General features: G+C 45.8%; 1 protein-coding gene across 1 annotated transcript in view; it reads left to right on the top strand.

The window, feature by feature from the left end:
• The window catches only part of FUBP3 (far upstream element binding protein 3), a 280750-nt gene that overhangs the window by 35303 nt on the left and 220773 nt on the right, over positions 1–24674 (top strand). Inside the window, exons 2-4 of the mRNA XM_085613968.1 lie at positions 9274–9382; positions 20594–20627; positions 21549–21598. Of these exons, the coding sequence (XP_085470094.1) occupies positions 9274–9382; positions 20594–20627; positions 21549–21598 (193 nt within the window). The remainder of the gene's footprint in view (positions 1–9273; positions 9383–20593; positions 20628–21548; positions 21599–24674) is intronic.

Here is a 24674-nt window from a genome sequence, read left to right as displayed (position 1 = left end):
ATCAAGGCCACTAAGTGCTAGATAGGGCAGAGTCAGGTTGTGTACCTGGGCCACCTTGTAGGTGGAGGCCAGGTTCAACCGTTGCAGAGCAAAATCCAGACCATAATGGAATGGGTAGCTCCAACCACCCAGACACAGGTGAGAGCCTTTTTAGGCCTGACTGGGTACTATAGGAGGTTTGTTAAGGGATATGGATCTATAGTGACCCCCTTAAATGATCTGACCTCTAAGAAAATGCCAAAAAAGGTTCAGTGGACAGCTAGCTGTCAAAAGGCAGTTGTTGACCTCAAGCAGGCAATGTGCACTGCCCCCATTTTACAGAGTCCAGATTATAAAAAGTTCATTGTTCAAACAGATGCTTCAGAGCTGGGTGTGGGAGCTGTACTGTCTCAACTTAATGATGAAGGTCAAGACCAGCCAGTAGCTTTCATAAGCAGACGGCTGACCCCCAGAGAGAAACGTTGGTCAGCTATAGAGAGGGAGGCCTTTGCTGTGGTGTGGGCCCTGAAGAAGCCGAGGCCATACTTGTTTGGCACTCACTTCATAGTTCAGACTGACCACATGCCCCTCCTATGGCTCAAACAGATGAAAGGTGAAAATCCTAAATTGCTCAGGTGGTCCATTTCCCTACAGGGGATGGACTATACAATGGAACATAGACCTGGGACCCAACATGCCAATGCAGATGGACTCTCAAGGTATTCCACTTAGAACATGAAGACTCAACTGGTCAAGGTTAGTTTAATGTCCCTGCGTTTGGAGGGGTGGTTGTGTAGGAGAGTAGGATCTGCACTTATGTTGCCCCCACTTTTGTTCTGATGTATACACTGGTTTCTGGCTGGGTCCCTGCTAATCAGGGCCCCAGTCTCTCTGTTCTCTCTAAACAACTTGGTGTGCATATTAGATGCACTAGTGATTGGATTCTGTGGTACCTTATGAGCCCCTAGTATATGGTACCTTGGGTACCTATGGCATTGGTACTTCACAGGCCTACCAGGGGCTGCAGCATGTATTATGCCACCCCTGGGAAGCATTCTCAATCTGACACCACAGGCCTGCTACTGCAGCCTGTGTGAGGTAGTGTTAGCACTCCTCACTGAGGTATAGGTTCCTATATCTCACCATACACACACATATAAGCCTATCAGCCACCCCTATAGCAGACCTTATCAATCCTGAGGGCAGGGTGCTTGGTTTACTATGTGAGGGGTGCTTCTGCATGAGCAGGACCCATCTGCAGCTGGCAGAGTCTATTCTCTGTTGCGGTTTGTGGATGCGTTTAAACCATATACTTTAAGTGCATTATAACCTTGCGGTAAATGCTAACTTTGGAATGATTGCATCAAAACATGTCATGTTTGGTGTCAAACAACTTGGAATCATACCCCCACACCAGTAACTGGTGTGGGAGTATGATCCCACCCTTCTAGAGGGGATGATCTACTAAACGGTAGAAATCTGAAAGAGCCCTGGCATCACAAAATGGATGCCACCAGCACAGACACTGGGCTGCCCTCCTGCTGCTGACTGAAACTCGCAGTGGAGGAGGCCCAACAAAAGGCATCCTGTCACAGGGAGGTGTCACCACCTTTCAAAAAGGAACAAAGTGGGGAGTAGAGAGGTACCACTCAACATGAGTAGTGGGGGTGGATACATCCTCCCGAGCTTTAATCAATAAACACAGTGATCCACCCACAGGTGTATATGTATGTCAGAGCCTCCCAGAAAAATTATATATCCCCACAATGGTGGAAAATACACACTAGTTGTTAAAATACCCCTCACACACCAAAAGGGCCCTTGGTGTCATGCTTCATCATAGGGGTCTTTCCGCCCCTCTACGGGACGGGGCGTGCTACAACCTACGTTTGCGTGGGAGCACTGTTGTTGTAAGACAGCTATGTGTTGTGTAGGGGTGTGAGAGGAAGGGTCAGGGGTGAATGGAAAAGTGAGATAAAAAATACCTGGCTCGTTGGTTTAGAAAATTTTAAAATACCTTTGAGCTGGTATTAATAAAAGGTGGGGGGAGGAGGTTATACTTAGCGGGGCAGTGCACCCGGGAGTCATAGCCTATCAGGCACTCCCACCACCCGTTCAAAAGGCTCATGACGCTTTTTACCTTGCAAACTTCAAGTATACTGACTACAAAGACCTATTGAGGCATGGTATATTTTCAGGCAGGCATTTCTCCTGCCAAATAACATTTTTTTTCTTTTACATTAAGTTTATCACGACATAAACACGCCACTGTGAGTATAGGAAGGGATCCTTAAGGTCCTGAAGAAGAAGCCTGGGGAGCTTCGAAACATGTCGGCAGACATAGGAGGCACAGTTCATTGAAGCATTCACACCTCCTCCCCCCCCCACCTTTTATTAATACCAGCTCAAAGGTATATTAAAATTTTCTAAACCTACGAGCCAGGTATTTTTTTTTTTATTTCACTTTTCCATTCACCCCTGACCCTTCCTCTCACACCCCTACACAACACATAGCTGTCTTACAACAACAGTGCTCCCACGCAAACGTAGGTCGTAGCACTCCCCGTCCCGTAGAGGAGCGGGAAGACCCCTATGATGAAGCATGACACCAAGGGCCCTTTTGGTGTGTGAGGAGTATTTTAACAACTAGTGTGTATTTTCCACCTTTGTGGGGATATATACTTTTTCTGGGAGGCTTTCATTTATAATTTTATGTTACCGTTTGGAAACTAAAGAAATGAATTACTTTGATACACTTAGTGAAGCGGTTTTAAATTCATAAGTGAACTGATTCCAAATTTGAAGTGACGGCCCAGGGTTGGCTCCTCGAGGGAGTGCTGCGGGGAGGTGGGGTGGGGCAGTATGGGGAGTAAACTCCGGCATACGGCCGACTGGTGTTTAGTGAATAAAACGAATTACAGTGCCCCCACTCATCTTCAACCCTGGTCATTGCTGTATTTACTACCCCAGCCGCAGTCAAGTGGCCCTTTTCTTGCACAGGGAAGGGCCGTGACGTCTCTCTGACTTAGCCTTTTCTTGTCCTCACCCCCTCTTCCCTACCCCTCACAAACCCTGCTCCTCGAAGCCCTTTTCTGGGGGTGATCGCCCACCGAAAGGCCCACGACGAGCGGAGGTCACGGTTCGGTTTCACCGGGTCTGGAGCGCGGACTGGCCCTTCCCCCTACCTCCAGTTTCCGTGTTTTCATTGGTTGCGAAAGCGGCTCAGCTGGCTTGGTTCCTTGCAACACATTCACATAACTGTCAAGTTTTCTGCAGGCTCATGTGTGACATGTTCATGTTTTTAGTGTACTTATATGCGACATTACAATGTGTTAAGTGTGCCATTTAGAGTGACACTTCGAGTAGAAGAAAGCTGGCATCTCACATCAGTAAACCCTGTGTGCAATGGAATGGACTAGAAATGGCTTCAAACCACCGTCATTTTTCTCAAGTTTTTTTTTGCGGGGCGTAAACGGTAACTCTGGAACGGAAAGTCGGACACCTAATCGGTCGATCCCTACCACTGTCACCCAGGATACCAGCCACAGCGCGCCTTGTGTTGCTGCCCCAGCGCCTGTATCTAGATTTAGGAACATAGTTTCTGTTGGTTTTAATTAACATGTAATTAAACAATCTAAAAACCAAGATCGTGTGTGAAAGTGAAGCGCGTTTGCCCCCTATAAAAGCGCAGGTTTTCTCCTGGAGGATGTGTTTTTATTTTTTGAGTGGTGTTTTATTTTCAGGTTGACCCGTGAATTTCAAAAGCTAGGACGTCCTCCTTTAAGTTATGTACGCACTGCGACTCAATGGGTTTAAAGACAACAATCAATAAAATTGCACACCAGTGTTGCAGCGTGAACCCATACGCTGACAGATCTTCGATTAGGAAAGTGCAACTACTTCTGTTGCTGGGTACAGGCCCCAGGACATCGCAGCCAATAAACAACAAATATTCTCCCAGCCAATCCAGGTTAAGCTTCCCCAACCAATGTAGATTGATCAAACTTTCCTATCCACTTAGAAAATATGTTTCATACTACGTGATTTGTGAGCCCTTGCATGCCCCATGCTCTGAACATTAGGACGGCGGAAGTAACAAAAATGAACTGGTCAGGGACATTAGATAGGCTTCGGCTATATGTCACATCCTGAGAGCCCAATGGAGGGACAGCAGCGCGAGGAGGATCATGGATCTAGACCGAGCAGAGGACAACTGCAAGGGGGCTCTTTCCTGTCTCGAAGCCTCTTCACCTTCAACCACAAGTGCCGGGTAAGGCTCGGCATCATGCTGGACAGCAGTAAGTTTAAGCAGAGGCACCATGCAGTGCATATGGGGGGACCAGACGTTCCACCATTTCCTGGACTGCCGGCGTAGTTAGTGCAGTGTCTCCATAACTACTATAAAGCTCCTTTTTCAGAGGTTTCTTATATATTCAACCAATGTAGTTTGTGAGCAGTCATGATCTGAGTTTTTCTACAATCAATTATGCTTGTAGCTTGAGTATTGCTTACAATGGGCCCTTGTTTAGGTCTCGCCTAGCGATGCAGCGCATGCACCGCTCGCCTTGGCGAGACTATTGTCGGTTTGGTGGGCGAAGGGGTACAGGACATGTGCATGCCTGGACAGCCGATGTACACGCTCATGACGTGTCTTCTCTGGCGATGTCCGCTTGAGCCCCGACAGCCGATGCGCACAGCATGGCGCGCTTTCGCGTTCCCTCCCTGTCTCCATCAGGCCCATTGTGCTTTCACTTTCCCTCCCATGCGGCCTTTCAGCACAAGATGTGCACGCGTTTGCTGTGCGGGCATGGCGCTTCAGCGCGCTTTCACTTACGCGTACGGCTTAAATGTGCGCGGGCAGGTGAGCGAGGGGTGGCCAGCTGTGGAGCATTGGAGGAGAGCTGTACGTGCCGCTCCAGCAGCGGCTGTCAGCGCTGGGGTCGGACTATTACGCATCTAAGACTTGCTGGATTCAGGATCTGCTTCTGGTTTGCCGGCCAGCCTCAAGGCACTAACCCCACGGTATACAGGATCTCAGGGCAGAGATACTCTAGCAGCCCTAAGTACCTTGTAAGCCCGGGGGCGGGGGTCTACAAGGAATCTATTACCCCGTTGTCTGGCAGATCGGGGTCTGCTTTTTTCTTACCTGCCAGCCGGAAGGGCACTGAGGCCGCTGATCTCATCTGATTAGCATAACAATCCCCTGGATCCTCTGCTAACACCCGGCTTATTCAATCCAATTTCCAGCCCCCTTCTTTAGCTGATTCATCAGGGGGGGAAGAGGGAAAGTGACCTTCTTAAAGGGAGGCCGCAACCAACTTCCCGGCCAACCACAGGGAGCGCGAAAATACGTCCCGGTAAAAGGCCCGAGACACAAGTGGGAAGCAGGGAGGGGAGAGCAGCGCTCTGCATGGCGGCCCTTTCCCTACCCTCCGTGCGCACACAATGCAGGCACTGGCCGGGGCTGCTGTGAAAACACGCGAGCACGGCCACGGCAGGGTGGCGCCCATGCACACAGCCAACACACGCAAGCATACACAGCCATGGCATGGGTGGCGCACATGTACACAGCCAACACACTTAAGCATACACAGCCATGGCATGGGTGGCGCACATGCACACAGCCACACGGCCAACACACGCCAAGGCTTCTCTCTGAAAACATATACAGCAAAACACACAGCAATGCAAACGTACTGCTGTCAGAACACATTCACACCTCCAGGAACATCTGCAGCAGAAAGCACAGCAGGTTGGCACACTTCCACACACCTCTCTCTCCTCCTCTCCTCCTCTCCTTCTCTCCTCCTTCTCTCCTCCTCTCTCCTTTCCTCTTCCTCTTCCTCTTCCTCTTCCTCCCTCTTTCTTTCTTCCTCTTTCTTTCTTCCTCTTTCTTTCTTCCTCTTTCTTTCTTCCTCTTTCTTTCTTCCTCTTTCTTTCTTCCTCCCTCTTCCAAATCTCACTCCTCCGGCACGTGGGACTGGGGAAGGCAGACGATGCACACCCTGTGTGGGTCTGACTTAGCCTTTTTCCTTACACAATCAGGACACTTGTCAAACAAGCCAGGCATGCTGACAACACCAGAAGGAAAGGACTTTACTAACTATTACTTGAAAAGTAACAAACCCTTGAAAAGGGAGAGCTCAATGCTCCAGGGTCCTGCTAGCAGGAGCCGGAAAAAAGAACTGAAAGTAAAAGGGACCTGCTGTGCATTCTGGGATACTGGGAAAGTTCTGGAAAGTTTTCTTAAAGGCACAGTATCCTGTTCTGAGCCACATAATGGCAGCCTATGGGACTTGTCTGTCCATTCCTTCCTCTCTATCATTCCAGAGGCTTTTGCTGGTAGAGGCAGGGTGTTTTCCCTTGTGGAGAAAAGCTGGACAGGCAGTGCTGTTTGTGGATGTTGGTGGAATTCTAGTTGAAGTACTGGACAGTGTAGCCTGTGGGTAAAGGCTGCATTATCTGTCTTTAAATTAAATTCTCTCTTAAAGGTGGATGCAGGTCCGCATGATTTGACACCTTAAGAGATTATTTTTTTTATTGCTCCGGGGTCCCCGCACATGTGCGGGACTATTCACTAGATTATGGCTATCACAGAGATACCCCTACTACAGAACTGGAGTTACAGAAAAGAAACTACTCCAATTGTGTGACAGTCCCAACTCTGATGCCTCAAAGCACTAGAAAGCCATGCTGGTGCCACACGTGCGCCATTCAGATGTTAGAAACATTATTTCTCTCAGCCTATGAATAGAATGTTGCTGCCACCCATCTCAAGTAAGACAGGTGCTATGGGCTTCTAAAGGATATAAGACGGAGTCATCCCGGCTTGTAGAGATTCAAGCCTGTGACCATCGGGATTCAAATAGAACCTTAAGGAGGTGTGTGGACCATTGCGGTGTCCAGCCTGGTGCTGTTCCCTGCTGGCTTGAATCCTGCAGCAGGAAGTTATAAGGCCAGAAGGTATCCTGGGGAGGAGATTCTTTGAATGTGTGAACAAGTGCTTAAGACCGGCTTCCACTTATAGGTTGTCTATCGCAGGTGACAAGATTTTTAGAACCCAAAAACGAAATGGCCCCAGACCAACAAATAGGACTGTGTGTCCGCACATACCATGGATGCTAATGGACCATAATGGTAACACCCACGACTTAGACCTGCAAAGGCACCTCTTCTCTCCCCCCCTCCCCACACACACACACACACACACACAAAGACTTACAACAAGCATTTGCAATGCAATAGGACTCGCATTTGCAAGAGTTTGAGCTATTGGCATTGTAAATGACAATGCCTTTTTATTTGTGTTTGTTGTTAGTTGCTTACGAAAAGCAAGGTTGGCAAAAAGAGGCACAGTTACTGCCAGCCTTGCTTCTCGTAAGCAGTGACTACAAGTACAAAGTGCTGGTTTTCAAAATACATAAATAAAAGGCGTTATTTACAATGACAATAGCTCAAACTCTCGCAAATGCGAGACCTATTGCATTGCAAATGCTTGTTTTATTAAGGTGGCACAATTTTTATTTTAGCAATTTACTATAGCACAACTTTTATCCCTAGGGCATTAAAGCGATTCACAAGACATCAGGAGGGAGAATATAGATAACAATCATAGAAACTGCTAACGAAAACGGACAGATCAAGCAGTTAGTGAAGGCAACATTGTATTTTCTGTTATGGATTAAATCAAATAACAAAAAGGTCTGCAAAAAACCTCTGTCAGTGGCTGGAATTATTCAGGGGTTGCTAAACCCAATCATGAAACGTGACCATTGCAATTATAGAACGGAACATTTAAGGACAGATTAATGGCATCATTGTCACACGCAGGACCCACAGGCTGCACTGCTTCTAGCCACAGCATGGCCTGTCACTAGTGGCACGTGAAGTAACAGGAGATGTTGTAGCACCCAAGATAATGTGCTGCATGGCTAAAATACTTCTAAGGTCCCAAAGTCGAGACCCATTGGCTATGCCAATGCTTGTTGTTGTACTTACCAAGAGTTGATGACTTGTTGGCAGAATTGTCCTGCTACCTTCAGTTAAGTCCACCATTGCCAAATTATCGACTTCCTGTTACGCCGTTGGTGTTTGATGCATAGGAGAGACCCTCCTTCCATGTATACTCTGCCAGAGCGAAGGCAGCTTTAGTAGATGGAGGATTGTAGAGCTGCTGAATCTCTTCAGGTATTCCTCCTGAAGTGAGTCTGGCCAGTTGCTACCCGCTGCTGCCTCTGCCCCTTATATTTTCTGTGCACATACCTCTATTTGCCGAAACGCAGGACCTCGCGTTCATGGTGAATCCATTACTACTTGCCGCAGGTGCTCTATCGCAACCTTTTGCCTTTGCCGCTTTTAGTGAAGGGCATAAATGAAACCAGCGATTGAGACTCCGCTTATAGCCATGCATCTACCTAGTGAATTGAGACCTCTTTACTATGCAGGAGAAACTCATGCTGTAAGTTAGTGATGCATTATATACTCTGAAACATGAAAACCATGTGCTAGCACTGTGCTCCTAAGTTTCAGCACTCAACGCACTCTGGTTTGCACAAGTTATTCTTTTTCGTTTGCTTCTTTCACAAATAAGATTGCAGCAAAAGAATGTGGCTACTGTTGTTTACATGTCTGATATCCGATTGTATTTTTATTGAGTAGACCCATCAGAGCATTGGGGTAAATGCACTCTAGGTAACTTTTGTGCAAATGATGCCTGTGCTTTGTATGTACCACGGACTGACTAGGAGGTCGCGTAATATGGGCCTGGGTGTCCTATGGTGGAGTGGGCTTGTGGACTGTTGAAGACCATCTTCAGCAGGTATGTTTTGCTTTTGAAACATGAGTGGCTTGGGTATGTTTCTGCTATTGGCGACAGTTCTACAAAAGCTTCTTTTTGCCAGATGACTTTGGTATAATTAGCCATAGTGTTAGTGCTATTGGTCGATAGTGTTTAGCTTGCTTTTGAGACCATGGTAGAGCCCTGTGCCTGAGGTATGCTAATGGGGACATGGGCAGGGCAATCTTTGAAGCCTTCAATGTGGGACACGTGGTTTCCAGCCTTCAGGTGCTGTTTAGTTATAGACTAATCTATTTCACTTGAGTCCTTTTTATGCTAGCTTCTTTCACTAGCAGGATGAGGGCAATCCCTTGACCAAGGTCTGAGTGCATGAGCTTTTTAAAGATTATGTTGGACAGGTAGGAGGGGAAGTGGGAGGTTATTTCAGGGAGCATGGATTGTATAAAAAGGCAATGACTATGTCCTACTGATGCTTTTTAATGTCTTCTGTTGAACAGATAGCTGCTAAAATCGGCGATGGTATGCCCCACTTGAACAACTCTACCCCTTTGGTGGACCCCTCTGTGTACGGATATGGTGTTCAGAAGAGATCCATGGATGATGGAGGTAACTTCGTCATGCTTGTGCGCCTTGTCTCCACTAAAATTGAGTTTAAGATGCAGGTTATAACTGAACTTCAGAAAAGTTTAACCAAAGTAAAAGTAGTAACTAGATTGCAAATGCCTAGTTTATATCTGTATTTCAGTCAGTCCGGTTGTGAAGATAATGAAAAATTCACGGTCTACTTACTTTTCAGTTAATTCACCGTCAAGGTTAGTTGCTTTCTAGGACACTGCGGACCCTTGCTTGTCTTCCAAGGGTGGAGTGTCTCCGTCATGTCCCCAGATAAGGTGTGACTGAAAATGACTGTTTTAAGAATGGGGAGGCAGTCTCTCCTTTCCTCTTAGGTGTCCATAGGCAAAGCTTTGCTGCACATAAGTGAATTATAAGAGGCAATGTGTGAGGACTGAAGCAGTGAAACAAAATATTTTAATACTATTTGAGTAATGCAGAGATCAGAAATCAGTGCTCTACTACTTGGATTGGAGGTTTGTTCACAGCACGGTGTTGTCAAGACATTGTAGGTGTCTCCAAGGAAAACAATCCATCAAACCTGTTTTACAAACAACTTCAGTCTCCTTGTCTCCAAGCTTCTGCAAAACATCTAGTAATCTGTGTCTTTGTTTGCAACGACTACTGTTTCTGTATGGGGTGTTCTATATAGTGCAGTATGCCACTGAAATAGATGTCGCCTCCACCCTGTGAATGGTAAAGAAGGAAGGCTGAATATACCCACACCCACACCCCCCCCATCGCAGTCAGGTTGCAGCACTACACAGGCTTTACTGATACAGATGGAGCTGTTCATGGCTTGCTATTACAAGCATTTGCAATGCAATAGGTCTCGCATTTACGCGAGTTTAAGCTATTGGCATTGTATATGACTGCCTTTTATTTATGTTTTAAAAATAAGACATTGTTATTTGCAGTGTCAATAGCTCAAACTCGCGTAAATGCGAGACCTATTGCATTGCAAATGGTTGCACCCAGCCAACTGTGTTTGGTATATGGTTCCGTGCCCATCCTGTTTGTCTATCAAACTTGCTACTTGGGTCCATCCTGCTAGTGTGCAGGGACTGTGGTTTACAGACCATCTTGCTGGCGTGTAGGGATTGTGGTTCAGTGTCCATCCTGCTAGCGTGCAGGGGCTGTGGTTGTGTCCATCATGCCCGTATGGATTGGGACTGTTGTTCACAGGATTTCGAGGCAAGACGGCCAGGGAAAATAAAATAAATTAATTTTCCCTCTGTATTGTCCCTCAATCACCCCCAACGCGATCCCACCGCTGTTACCTGCACGGACCACGGCTGGGTGTATTCCCTGGAGTAATAGTTAAGTCCACATCAGTCATTAGGAGTCTACAGCTGTCTAGGTAGTGCTAATGGGTTGTTTGCCACTAGTGTCATCTACAGTGCAAGACTAGCAATAAGTTGGTTCTAGACTTGAATGCAAAGCAGATACTTTAAAAATGTGACAGACTATATATAATACCTCTGCAAGACCAGCACTGGCTGCTAATCTTAGTTTTATTCATGCAAGCATGTGCCCTCCTTGTTTAGACTGCAGCATAATTTCTTTTTTCAATTGAATTCTTTTAATTTATCTTGCTTATGTTGAGCTTTTGATTTATTACAGCGGTGTCAGAGGGTGAATGTCAGTGGATGAATGAATGGATACATGAGTGCAAAGATGGATGACTGACCATATGTATGAGGACTTATTCAGTGTCTAATCCTAGCAAAGACACAAGGCACTTTCATTCATAAGCCATAGCATTTGGTGTTTCTCTTGTTCAGTTGGTGAAGATGTCTCGAGTGTGAGGGGAGACTAGCTCCCTAAACATAATGTTCTGCTTAGCTCCCTTAGTAGTTCCTGCCCCCCCCCCCCCCCCAAATCATGCACACTCGGTGATGGAACAAGCGCTCTTTTGTTTCTATCTTCAAAGTCACATCAAATATCCTTGCACCGTTCTTCAGCAGGTGTGTAATCTGTGCCTCTCCCCCAAACACAAGGCCAGCTGGGAGGCTTGCCGCTCCTTCAGATCCAAAAAGACTTTATTCGACTGTCAACCCGACGTCTCAGTGTCAGTGCGGGCGATACACCAGACTTGAGGAAAAATATCACGCTCAGGCTTTGCCTGCGTTGCAAAGGGTCCATCTTCCCCGGACTATGGCTCCGGGTCCAAAGTTGAGATGCAAGATCTACCTCCTGCTCGCTAAGCCGTGAATACTGCGCTCGACCCCAGCAGACCACCGCAAAGGGTTAACCTCTAGTTCAAGACTGACCTAAACATATTGCCAGGCCAACGTTGCCTTAAGACCATGGTTGGCACCGACTGCCGTATTCACACGGCCAGCCCTAGATTGGTGCTGAAGAAGCCATCAGAGCTGCATGATTTGTAGCAGGCCACTCCCACTTCAGCCAAAAAACTTTGCAGCCGAAAACCTGCCCATGGATCAAGGTCCATGAAACCATTGCTTCCAAAACGAAACTAATACTCGTCAAAAGCATATTATGACCTATCCTGATGCAGGCCAAAAAATCACTAGCGTGTTTCAAACTCTGTCTGCCTCTTTGTATGTATGATGCAGCACACTGGGACAAGATGGAGGAACTCTTCCTATTCTTCCCAGAAGAGCGCAAAAAGTAAGCCTTTAAAATAGCCTGTGAGGGCAAGTTATTATCTAACGCATCTATACGTTGTACACTCGATACTGCTGAAAATGCAGCAAGAGCAATAAACTCTAGTGTATTACTACTCAGACATGCCTGGCTTCAGGTCTCTGGTTTAAACCCGAGGTACAGCTAAATCTCCTGGTCCTCCCATTCGAAGTAGAACATCTGTTCGACCCTCCTAGAAAAAATCAAAAAAGATGATGAGCCATCCAAAGTCATGGGTGCGCTGCAGACTCCTTCTCACAATGTCTCCTTTCGCCGCTCATCTTGCTGCGGAGGATCGAAGACCACGTCTCCTGAAACCTCCACCCCCTACAAGCCCAAACCACCTCACCTAGAGGATACTACCGAGGCTCCTATGGGGGTAACCACTCCAGAGGCAAGGGCAAATTTACCAAACCATCAGACACAACCATCAAACCCTGACTTTCCACTAATTCCCCCTGATCACACTCCTGTCCGTGGGTGTTGGATATTATCCAACATGGTTATTGTCTGGAGCTCACTTCCACACATTCCACCTGCAAACACAGACTTTCCCCACAATATCAACAGTTGCTCAAGGAAGATGTGTAGGCGGTCCTTAATAAAGGAGCTGTAGAAACTGTTCCACTCCACTAACAGGGCACAGGGGTCTGTTCACTATACTTCCTTGTTCCAAAAAAGGCCGGGTCCCTCAGACCAGTCTTGGATCTCAGGCCCCTACTAAACCAGTACATTCTCTCAGAGCACTTTCACAAGGTCACTCTTCTAGAGGTCTTGTTACAACAAGGCAAATTTTTTTGTACACCAATTATGAGTTTTCTGAAAACCGATACAATACTGTAGCAGTGCAAATTTAGTTTAGGTTGTCCAGATCCTGCTATGGGTTACAGTTAGATACCACACAATAGTAAAGCATTCAGTTGTATAGACAAATATCTTAGTTCCATATACTCGCTACTCGGGAGTTCGTAATAGTCTTGATATCATAATAATATACTCATGTGCCTACTTGTAACTCCTATATAGCTATGTAAACTATCCCCGACTGTTCCCCTCCCACCCAGGCGTGTCACATGAATCACTTATCTATCTAGCCGATTCAAGGGTATTCAACTCCAAATTGTGTTGCTCACTGGTGCAAAACTCAATTGGTATCTTCACAATCGGAGGGTGTATGCCAATAATGGGTTCACTGCTTTTATTAAGTTTGGTACGGGGGAATCGGTCATCTGTATCGTGGGCCGCTCCGACCTGGTCCACCCCTCCCACATTTTCAGGGTTCTTTAACAAGTCCAGCAACGCTGCCCATGCTCTAGCTATTTGCAATCCAACAGAGCTTACGCACTCAGCCCATTTTATGAATTATTTTTTCCCCCTAAGCGTGCTAGGGTCATCCCTCGATTTCCAGTGGCTGTTGATGCCTCTTAACCAAGACCAGCCCAAGGTCCTGGAACTTACTTGTTACTTTGTTCTTAGCAGTGTGGGGGAACCAGTGTAGAAGGCAATAATCAGGGGTATTTGCCATCTCTTTTTCAGTCACTCCCACCACAGTTGTGGTTACCTCCTCCCAAAATGTCCCTTTGCTCCGACCGCTCCAGAACATGTGTAAGAATTCCGCCCCTATTTTATGGCAGCGAGGGCATTCTGCTGTTTGCGTATTGAAATATTTATTGATCCTATCCGGCGTAAGATAGGCCCGTGCAGCACGTATAAATTTACCAATTGAAACCTTGCGTTTCTGGTGCTTTCCCATGCTCTTTCCACCAGTACCCCCCCAGTCCTTGTTCGCTTTGGGTTTGTCCAAGTCAGCTTCCTACTCCCTACGTACCTTAGAGGAGGGAGCGTTGTGTATGTGAGTCACCTATACAGACACGTGACCGCCTTAAAGGTCCCAGCCGCAGAGACCATAATCTGGCATCCCGTCTAAGTCCCTGGCTCTGTACAACTAGGTGACTTAATGGCCTCACTCAGCCTCAAGGATGCCTTCTTTCATATTCACATTCTCCTTGCCTGTATCGAAGGTTTCTAATAATCAGCATTTCCAGTTCAGAGAGCTCCCCTAGGGGTCACTACTGCGCACAGGGACTTCATCAAATGTCTTGCGGTAGTGGCTCCTCACCTGCGCAGACTAAGCATGTGTTTTTCCATATCTGGACTACTGGCTCATCGAAAGCATGCCTCGTCAAGTGTCAACACACTAAGGTCACCATAAACCTACTGCATGAACTAGGTTTTACAATAAACGCCTTAAATTCCAACCTCTTTAGCTCCAACTTTAGCTAGGAGCAATTCTGAACTCACAACTACTAGTAGCTTATGCAAATACTGCCAGGGTACAGTCATTTCATGCACTCATTCCCCAGTTTCAACCAAGTCAACAGGTAACGGTGAGAACAATCCTTAATCTTCTCTGCATTATTGCTTCATGTATAGCTATCGTATCTCATGCCAGATTGCATATGCGTCCGTTGAAGGAGTGATTACCGCACATATGGTCTCAAGTGGAGGGTCAGTTGGAAAATCTAGTGTTGGTAGGCCGTCAAATCTTGCTCCTCTGCAGTGGTGGAACACAACAACCTGTTAAAAGAACTGCCTTAACTAGACCCAGTTCCCCAAACGACTATAACAGCAGGTGCAGTCCTTATGGGAGGATGGGGGGCATTCACAGCATCTAACTATTCACTGAACACCCAGTCGGCAACACCACCACATAAATCACTAGATTTGCTATCTGTTTACCTGGCTCTGTAAGCCTTCCTTCCTCACCTCATTGGAAAGGTACTCCTCATCAAAACAGACATGACAGCCATCTATTATCTCTAGAAGGAGACACCAAATCTCCTCTGCTTTCTCATATAGCCCGGGCCTTTTTGAGTTGGGCTCTCCCCAGCATTCACCTGTTAGCGGAGTACCTACCAGGAGTGAACAGTGACTTTGCAGACCTCCTCCGCAGTAGACACCAACAAGTCCATGAGTGGGAACTCACACGGCAAGTTCTCCTCCAATACTTCCAGCTTTGGGGCCATCCACAAATAGACCTCTTTGCCACAGCAGGAAATGCCAAATGCCCATACTTGGTCTCCAGGTTTCCACATCCACAGTCCAAGGACCATGCACTGTGGATGAGTCTGTCAGGAATGCAAACTGATGCTTACTGGGTAAGTAACATTTTCCTTAGTCTACTGACTTCGTCTAAGCAGTTGCCGCTACCTAGTTTGCAAAACATCACGATAGTCCTAAATCATCATCTTTTCCCCCTGCATTGATTAAAGTTTATTCATGCCATATGGTTTCATTTTACGCCAGCATGTGGTTTAATTTTCATTAACTCCCCAGTTCCCTTGAGATGGAACCGGTCTGTTATGGTTGGACTAATGCAGAGAAGTGTGAGTAGTGTAGATCATTTGATACCAGACTGGAGTTTCATGGCCCGTGTGCAGTAATAACTAGCTAATTGCATTCAGTAGTTTCCCTCCTTCGCTGGTGCCACACTACAACAAAACTTCCACATTAGCACTTTACAATGAAACTCTTCCCCTGTCCAAATAGGGAGAAACTACTGCTCAAACTCTCAGAATGTGTGCCCAACATGTTAAACAGATGTTCTCCCGCGCTACTGTGGTATGGGAGACTAGTGATTCCGTGCATACTTCCTCGCACTGTCTTCCTAGGATGATAGCGTGCTGTATTCCCGAGACATTTTGTTTTGGAAAATTTGACCAATTTGAGTGGACAAGAGTAGAGAAGATGACCTAGAATTTGCTTGACCTCTGTTCATGTCTAATCGGTGCTTATTCCCCCTGCTAGCATCCGTGAACCTCTTGAGCGTAGGTGTCTGATAGAGGACTGTGGTGCATGGGGACTTTTGTAGTTCAGTGCAATGATAAGTACTCCGACTTGAGATTTGGATAGCAATTACTCCAGAGTTGCCTCTTTGTTGAAAGAATTTCTAAAGTGCACTACACCTTTTCACTAGAGCATCCAGAGATGCTTGAAGACTTTATAGAGATTTTGTTTATGATGCGTTACTACTGCCCTTTAGTCCAATTGTCTGTGCTGCCATGCCTTGGACTTCATTGTGCCCTGCATTCTTTTATATTGCTCAGACCTCCCCAGTGGCTTTTTTTTCTCTTTTTTTTTTTCGGATCATCTGCCATACCATCGTGGAATGCTGCCATTGTGGAATTCTACCATTGTATAGTTTATTTCACATATTTCTCCAAACTACATGAACATTTAAATATTTAGAGGGTTTGGAAAAAACCTTGGCTTCTTCAGAAGACACTTTAGCTTTTGCATATGGATCTTCTATTCACGCTCGACGTTCAGGGTAATGCCCAATCTTAGTATGTATTAGTGGATATATGTTTGCACAATAGATCACATCCTTGCGATACATGATGTTGGGATGGGTGAATACAAATCGGATATATGTGAAGAAGCAACTTGAATTGTCCAATACTTCTGGTACAAGCATCGACACTGTATAGGAAAGGCGGCAACTCTCCCTTGTAGTATGGGGTCCTGTAAGGCAGCCCGGCCCTCCAAGCAGGTGGCTGAATTTCCACTGCTGACTCTGGTTAGGTGTAGAGTCCAAAGACTTTAAGCCCCACTGCTATACACTCTAGCAGGGATGGCTCCTCCGCTAAGACAGAGGCATGTCGTCTCGCTGAGCAGGTCAAAAAGGAAAAAATTAAGTAACTCGTTGTTTTATTTTTATGTCGTTGCTCAGCTGGGTAGGGGTGGTGCTGATCTGCGGGCACGGCAGGGGAGGAGTAGTTTGCCCACTCTGTGTGCATGTTGCTTTGGCCGGCTGGTGCGCAGACCAATCACAAAGTTGCATTGCAGCGGTATGGTTGGCTATGGGGAGCCTGGTGCTTCCTGTCCTGGAAGCATGTGAAGAGGACGGAGAGGCGGCACAGTGGTTCATTCCCCCCTCCCCCCCCCCACCCTGTTAAATACCAGTCACCACTGACCAGGAGTCCAACAGGTCGATTGCAAACTACCAAGCGCTTGCAGGATGCCTCTGAGTAGCTCACACATGATAAATACCAGTCAGCAGGCTTGAATATACAGCTGTCCATTTGATAAGGCACCTGTTTCAAACACTGAATAGGTTTCTGTAAGGGTTTTAAAGCTTTCAGTGCAGGGTGATGCAATCTGGTCCCTTCTTTAAAAAAAATCCTTATTTACTTTTTCTTGCCTCACTTTCCTTTTTCTCTGTTTGCATATTTCCTATCCTTTCTCCATTTCCCCCGTTTTTGATTTTTTTAATTCTTCCATTTTTTTTCTCTGCTTCTCGTTTTTCTAATTTTTTTTCACCTTTCATTCTCCCCTCCTTTTGTCGTGTAGTTCTTAGGAATCCCCAGAACCTGTGCGTTTTCGGTGACTTAAACTGAGGGCTCGGTGTCCAAACCGATTCCAGACACCCCCACAGGATACATCCGCCGTTAGACCAGCTAGCGTTACAGTGCCACTGCCACCCCCCTGTATCTTATAGTGGTGTAGGTAGTTTCAGGCAACCACTGAACATGACAACCCCGATTCCTCAGGCATCGTGGAAAACCGTACAGTACTTTCCGCTCAGTCACGCATGCTTACTTATTCTCAGAAAATACACAGGATGGCGGTTAGGACGTTTCAATAAGTACTTATTGGTCCAGCGTCGTCTTTTGTAAAACAGATTTGCTGCGACAATCGGGAGACAGAAGCAATACAAAAGAAATTGCAAGTATTAATATAGTAAACAGATACATTTCTACCATAGTGCTAAGAAGATGAACATATACAGTTCAGATAAGACAGTAGCACTTGCATACTCCTATAATGCGTGTCCTATGTAATTTGCGTAAATTTACCTAGTCTAGATGGGTAGGTGTAGCATGTATGTGTATAGCCAAGAATCCCTTAGGGAAGAACCATCGCCCTCACCTGATGGTAAAGAATGAAGGACCCTGTTCTGCTCCGAGAATGACAACCCCCGCAAGGGATGTCAGATCGCTGCGTGTCGAAGACTCAGCATGCAGGACCCCGTGTCATCGTGGAAGGAATTCTCCCGTAATTTAGTGGTCACTCCAGGGTTTCTTCTAGAATTGATATGTTTTGAAAACAATCATAAATGTTTTGAAAACAATGCGATCATGCACAGCAGGCTTGTTGGACAAAGATGAAAAAGTGGTGACGCTTTTACAGAATAATTATGCAGTGCCCAAGGACATGTTTATGTACTTCCAGTACAGGAATTATGATAAAATAGTAAGAGCCTGGTGTCGAAGAGACCGGAGCAAGCTACTAGGTAAAAGGTCACCTGTTCAGAACAGTTATTGTGTTGATGGGACAATGTATGTAAAAAGGGGGCATACATGATGGGACTAGTCTAAAGGACATGACATTTCTCTCAATAGATTGTTTTTTTCTTTCATTCTTTTCCGTTTTCTTCCTGCTTATCTCCTTTATCCATTTTAGTTTTCCTTCATCCCCACTTTCTTGGTTTCTCTACTCCTCAGCACTTCCTTTACTTTGTCTTGTCTTTCTCCCTTTCCTTACTTTCACCTTTCTGTCCGTTATACTTTGTCTTTTTCTTGCTGTATGTACACATTGTACTTTTTCCTTTTTTTGTACTTTTTTTTCAACAATTCTTTTCTCCATATCTGTCGGTGTTATTTTCTTTCTTTTCTCATTTTTTCCTTTACTTACTTTCCTTACTTTTCTTGTTTTTTTTTTTTTCTGTTCCTACTTCCTTTGGCACAAGAGGAAGAAAAAAATGACATGCATTACTTTCTTTGTTTTTCTTCCTTTCGTTTTCTTCGTAATTTCTCAATCTTTTATATCACTACTTTCTGTTTATATTTCTTCTTTCCTTTTGTTCTTTCTTTCAGTGCTTCGGCTTCTTTCCTTATTTTTCTTTCCTTTCTTCTCACATGCTCTTTCTTTGTCTTTCTTTATGCCTTTTTTTCTTCCTGTCCATTTTCTCACATTCGGTCTTTCTCTCTCACTATTTTTTTCTGTCTTTTACTGTGTCCACAACAAATGGACAACACTGAGCGTAAAGGACCCCAAATGTAAACCTTTGGCGACAGATCTCCTGTGCCATTAATGCTTTATGCTCTCTTTGCTCAAGTTACTTGACCTGTGTGTACATTTGTCATGTCCCTGCAGTAGCTCACAATGGTTTTCAATGATTACTAGTAGCTCTCACTATAGGTGAGGTGGGAGACCCCTGATAGACACAATCAAAGCATGTCCCAACTTCACACGGGGTTGAACAGCAGCCTTTTTAGGCATGCATGTTCTTAGCCCAGTAAGGTTGGACTTTCATCTAGTGCAGAAAGTAGAACCCAGTCTGCTTTATTTTCTGCTGGCTTGTGCTGGGCCTTAGGCCCCTGGTGCTACTAATGTGTGGGCAATGAATTAATGACCAAGTCTGTTTCTGCAGAGCTATGGTAGGGGATTTACTTTATATGCCAGTAGAACTTGTTGGAGTCCTCTCATTCTATGTATTAATCATTGGCCTCGTTGAACAACAGAAAGATCAACATTTTATACCAAACCGCCCTTCCTTCCCGGGTGTCCAAACATAATGTCAAGCCTGTTCGCTATGTGTCGTGGAAGGTTGAAAAATTGTCCACATTAAAGTGGAAGGGGTTTCCTGAATCCGTGCAGCTGCACTCTTGGTATCAAAACAAACTTAAGTTCCCACCTTTGCTCACTCTTCCCTGACCACCTTTGCTCATATCTTCACCTTTTCCCAGGCCATTAAGACTCGATTACCCATTGACTACAACATGAGTTGTACTTTCTAGAAAAAGTACAGCCACTAAAGGATTTTTTCATGCTTATGAACTGATGCGTATGTGTCCTACAGAGGGTCACCACATATTTTTTCATCTGTCATGTATGTTAAAATCATACAGCGGATTTTATGCCTGCTGCAACTCACGCCTGTATGCTGGTGGTATGCACGGTGGTGGGGAGGGAAATAGCTCCCTCTTTTCCTATGAGACTTTCCATGCTTCGCAGACTATCATAATGAGTTTCTCATATTTCTCCCTACAACCCTTCCCCCCCCCCCCCCCCCAAACACACAACTTGTAGGATGATGCTCTGGAGCTTGCAGACCAGCTAGGCACAGCCCTCTAGTGCCCTATTGATTGGCATTCATGCATCCTCCTCTTTAAAGCCCTTTGACCCATCTTTGCGTTTGCCAGTCTGCTACACCATTACATCATGGCTAATTTGGTTTGAGATTGAGGGGGCAGCGAGGGGGCTGCAATAGGCTCTTCTCTCTTCTTATTGTTGGAAGTGGCCGGGGTGGTATTCAGCGTCCCAGCAGGAGGGCCCGCGGATCAATGTCTTATCATCTGTCCAGCTGGACTTCAGGCTGATCAAGAAGTCTCCCCCTGTTTCAGATCACATAACGTATTCATTCGAACCATTCAGGCCAAATGACTGTCTTGCTGCCGCGTTTGAATGGCCTGCGCGCTTTCTGTGTGCCTCAAGTTAGTTTATCCGTGATAATGCGTTGATTTTTCTGCTCTTTCCCTTTCTCCGCCACAGTGGGTAACCAGTTAGGAGGCTTGATACATCAAAGGTAAGCCTTGGTTCTGTTTTATTATTTATTGATTAGGCGTTAATTGTTTATTGAACTGCCATCTGTATTCGAGAGTTGGGGAAACAAGGGCTTGAGGGTGTGGAGAATCAGCAGGCCTGGATTCTCAAGGCTCAGCTTGTCGATAAGCTTCCTAAAGACACGATGGCCTTGAGGGGGCGGGGGGGGGGGGCGCATGCCCGTTGGTCGCTCAGCTTTCAGTGAGGATACTTCTGAATTGGGAGCAGTGGGGACTGAAGTGACTTACCTAGCTAGCTTTCTCTTCTCTCCACTTTGTAAGGACATCCGCTCCTAAATGAGATGCACCTGGGTCCTTTTTAAGAGGCCCTTCTAGATTCATCAGCCCATGTGTCATTTAAAAAGTGCCAGTTAAGGGGGCCTCCTGGCACGATTATTTTAAGTTTGACTTCTTTCTAGTGCCGGCTTCGGGGGTGGAGTGGTGTTGCCAGTATTTCATTTCCTTAGTGGAGGTACTTTGTGTTTGCTGGCAGTGCCCAGCTGCTGTCCCTTCAAATCCGAGTGCCCGTTCGTTTATTTAACGATTCCTCCTCTTCCCGCCCACCGACGTGCTTGAGCGTCTAGTTTAATGTAGCTTTGAACCACCGGACCATGACACTCGGGTATAGCCTCTGAGGTCTTGGACTGTGGTCCCTGTGTGAATCTTTGGAAGGATTGCTGTGTCTAGGGAGTATTTGGTTACCCGTTGCCAATTCAAGAAGTTTCTGGAAAATGATAAACCTCTTAAAACCAGCGCCTCATGCTCCCTTCATTTAAATTTAGCAATATATGTTTGGAGCAGTGAGCTTTTAGGTGATTGGAGGATGAGTGATGGAAGACTGGGGCCAGTGAGGTGACGCTGTTTTATATCTGAATTGATTTATGAAATCAATTTCTTTCTTTCAGAGCGGTAATAACAGAAGAATTCAAAGTGCCGGATAAAATGGTTGGATTCAGTAAGTACCGGTTTGTTACGGCCATGCTTTGTGGACTGCATCTGTATGTCTGATTGTTGATACATGGTTGTTAGTCATTTGTTTCTTAGAGGCTGATGCCTTGTCATTCAATGAAAGAAATATGGCCAAGGGATGGGTTCTGTCTGTGCCTCTGGATGGTACTAAAGGCTCAAATGGCCTCTACATGTGGTACATGGATTGATGGACTAAAGTAATGCTGTCTTTGACGCTTGGCCAGTAAACTTGCAGGGGTTTTCACTACATAATTAAGCGGAATCGTCCACATCCTCTTCCGCTTACTCAATGTGACCAGAATCCTGGGTTGTTTTTTTTCAGAAACCTAACGTTTTTCTGCAACCCTACCCCCAGGGAATTTGGCATCTTTTTTCCACATCTTTTATGGTTTGAAATATTGACATCGGCTAAGGAGTAGTCCTTTGCTTACATGCCATTCATTCCAGTTGGATTCCAGAATGAGTGGGATGAACTTTGCGTCGGTCTCACACTGCATGTCTTTCTATCCTAGCACCTCCAAGCAGTCTACTGCCGCCATCCTTGTCCATCTGCTACTCCGACTGCAGAGATTCACATGATGTTAGCATGACACTTTGAAAAGTTACTCCATGTAATCAGGGTCTGGTGGCTCAGTGCTCTGATCACTCTAGGGATCTCCGTTTAACCTCGGAGTCATTGGTTCAAATCCCAGCAGGGTCAACTCAGCCTTTGTTCCTTCTGAGATTGATAAAGGAAGTACCATAGCATTGGGTATGAATACAAATCTGTTATTCAGGTGGTTATGCTTTACAAAGATGCAGGTTATGTTAATCTGCATCCTCTCACACGGACTATTCATGCTTTCTTTGAGTTTCAGATACCTTAAAGATAAAGTTTTCCTTTACACTGTGTACTTTCAGACATGGCTTTAAAGGTATCTATTAATTGTAATAAAGCAGAGCTGGTCTGGTGGATACCCCCCCACCTGCCATAGAGAAGATTGAACGTTTGATATTCAGTCTTCATTAGAAGGATGCATGAGCCGGAGTACAATTGTCCACATCTTACAGGCAATGCAGTACGTTTGCCACTTTGTCATACAAGCACACTCCAGGCTAATTCTTTTTCTGTACAGTGATCCGAGTAAAACAGGTTAGGTTACTGCTTTGTGTAGCAGGGGTCATATCTAATGTGAAATCACAATAAGCACATTGAGGGTATGGTGCGAGATCATTGGCAGTACTTTTGGATAAGTACACTGAGGTCCCCCTTTGCACAGCAGACATGTCTTTCTTTCCCATTGAACCTACAGCTGTCCTTTGGACCAGGGCATCGAGCACCACTCGTGCATTCAATTGTCAGATGGCACAATTTCAACTCCAGCATTATTAAGGTTCTGCCAACCACTCCATAACCTTACGCCTGCAGGAGTCCTTGCCCTAAGGTAATGGCACCGTGACTATTTGGGTTCAGCTTTAATGATGCCCGCCCATGTCGCCTACCGCTGGAGTGTAGGCATGCAGGCGGCGCACAATAACGCTCACTCCTATACTTGAATCATCTGTAATAAATCTGGGAAGAAGCAAAAGAGGAAATAGTTGGTGATGTTTCTGAAGCAGCATTGTAGGTATGGCAAGAGGTTCTAGTATTTACAACCAACACTTTGTGCAGTTAGCCTATACATAATGTGATGGTCCTTTTTAGTGTTTTTCCGATCTGCTCTGAAAGTAGATTTCTCCATATAGGTGTCCAATGATGTTCTAGTGGTACTCTCCGCAAATCACAAGGTTTAAATTTGAACTTCACTCGACTAGTGATGGTGCCTTCTAACTTGCAAAATGTGCTCCCAAACTATCCGATCTTGTAGCCTGCCCGGTGACGGAATGCCAGCTCATTTTGCTTTTAAAGTGCATAATGGGATTGCTGGGGCGTAGAGTCAGCTGGAGGTCAAGATGCTTACGAATTGTTTCGAGATTTGATGTGGTGCCCTCATCCTCCGCCTACTTTGTCACCTCTGAGGTGCTTGGAGAGTGTTGTGCGACTGATATTTCGTAGGCGGGGGAAGGAAATTTTGATGTCCAAGTGGAATGTTTGTACTGTCCTCATTTCTTCATCCTTTCCTTCTATCCTGGGACCTCCTATAGGACTTTGTCTGTGCCCACTGCAACACAATCTGTAGTGGCGATAGCTCAAAGAGCCCCCTTCCATGCGGAGGGACTGAAGCATTGAGGGAAGTATCTCTACTTTGGAGATTTTGAACATAAATAGATGAGCCCCTAAGCTGTGCTCCTCAAGGCGATTGGGGGTCAGAACTGACCCACTATAATGCCACAGGGAAAGAGTACATGGCGGGTGACGCCCAAGGAGGCACAAGATTGATCTGTCCAAAGAGTAGAGGGTATGTAACATTCTGACACTGCAAGAGCCAGACTCTGCTCAAATGGCTATGGGAGTGAAACTGGAGCACCTGCCTGTAGAGTTAAGGGATAAGTGCAGGAGCAGATTGTGTTCTGAGGAAAGTCCGGCACCACAATTGTAGACATGGCGGCTGTCAGCCATGTGTTTAGATGGCGTCACCAAATGTGAGGTGCAGGTTGAGCTTCTTAATGTCTTGCAGAGGTGCTGCATCTCCGGGTACTGAGGGACCACATATCTGGGTACCAGGAAGAGCCGCTTCATGGATGCCAGCTGATCTGTGGTGGTAAAGATGAATAAAGTGATAATTTTCTTACCAGATGCTGCTTGATCACCCATTTAGAACTTCAGCACCACTATTTGGGAAACCATTCTGCAAGTGACTTAGATGAAATCTGTGCAACTAGGGGCCTTGTAGGCTCTCATCTTTGACAGATTTGAACCCTTTCTTTTTTAGCCAGAAAGATGGCTCTTCTGCAGGTGGAAGGGTTGGTCGTTTAAGATAAGGTGATGGTTGTATTTAATCTAGTCCACTGGTAAATACTGTGGCCAAACTCCAGAAGGTCCTTTTTTGCCCACTGCGCCACTTGACACAGTGACTAGCCGTTTGCAAATTAGACTTTGTCCTACTCCATTAGGAACAGATCAGCCTGAACCACAAGTGGCT

Source organism: Triturus cristatus, chromosome 1_2 (genome assembly GCF_964204655.1).
Source record: "Triturus cristatus chromosome 1_2, aTriCri1.1, whole genome shotgun sequence".
NCBI classification, from domain to species: domain Eukaryota; kingdom Metazoa; phylum Chordata; class Amphibia; order Caudata; family Salamandridae; genus Triturus; species Triturus cristatus.
The sequence above is the reverse complement of the archived record's forward strand: the minus strand, read 5'-3'. Positions and strand labels throughout refer to the sequence as shown.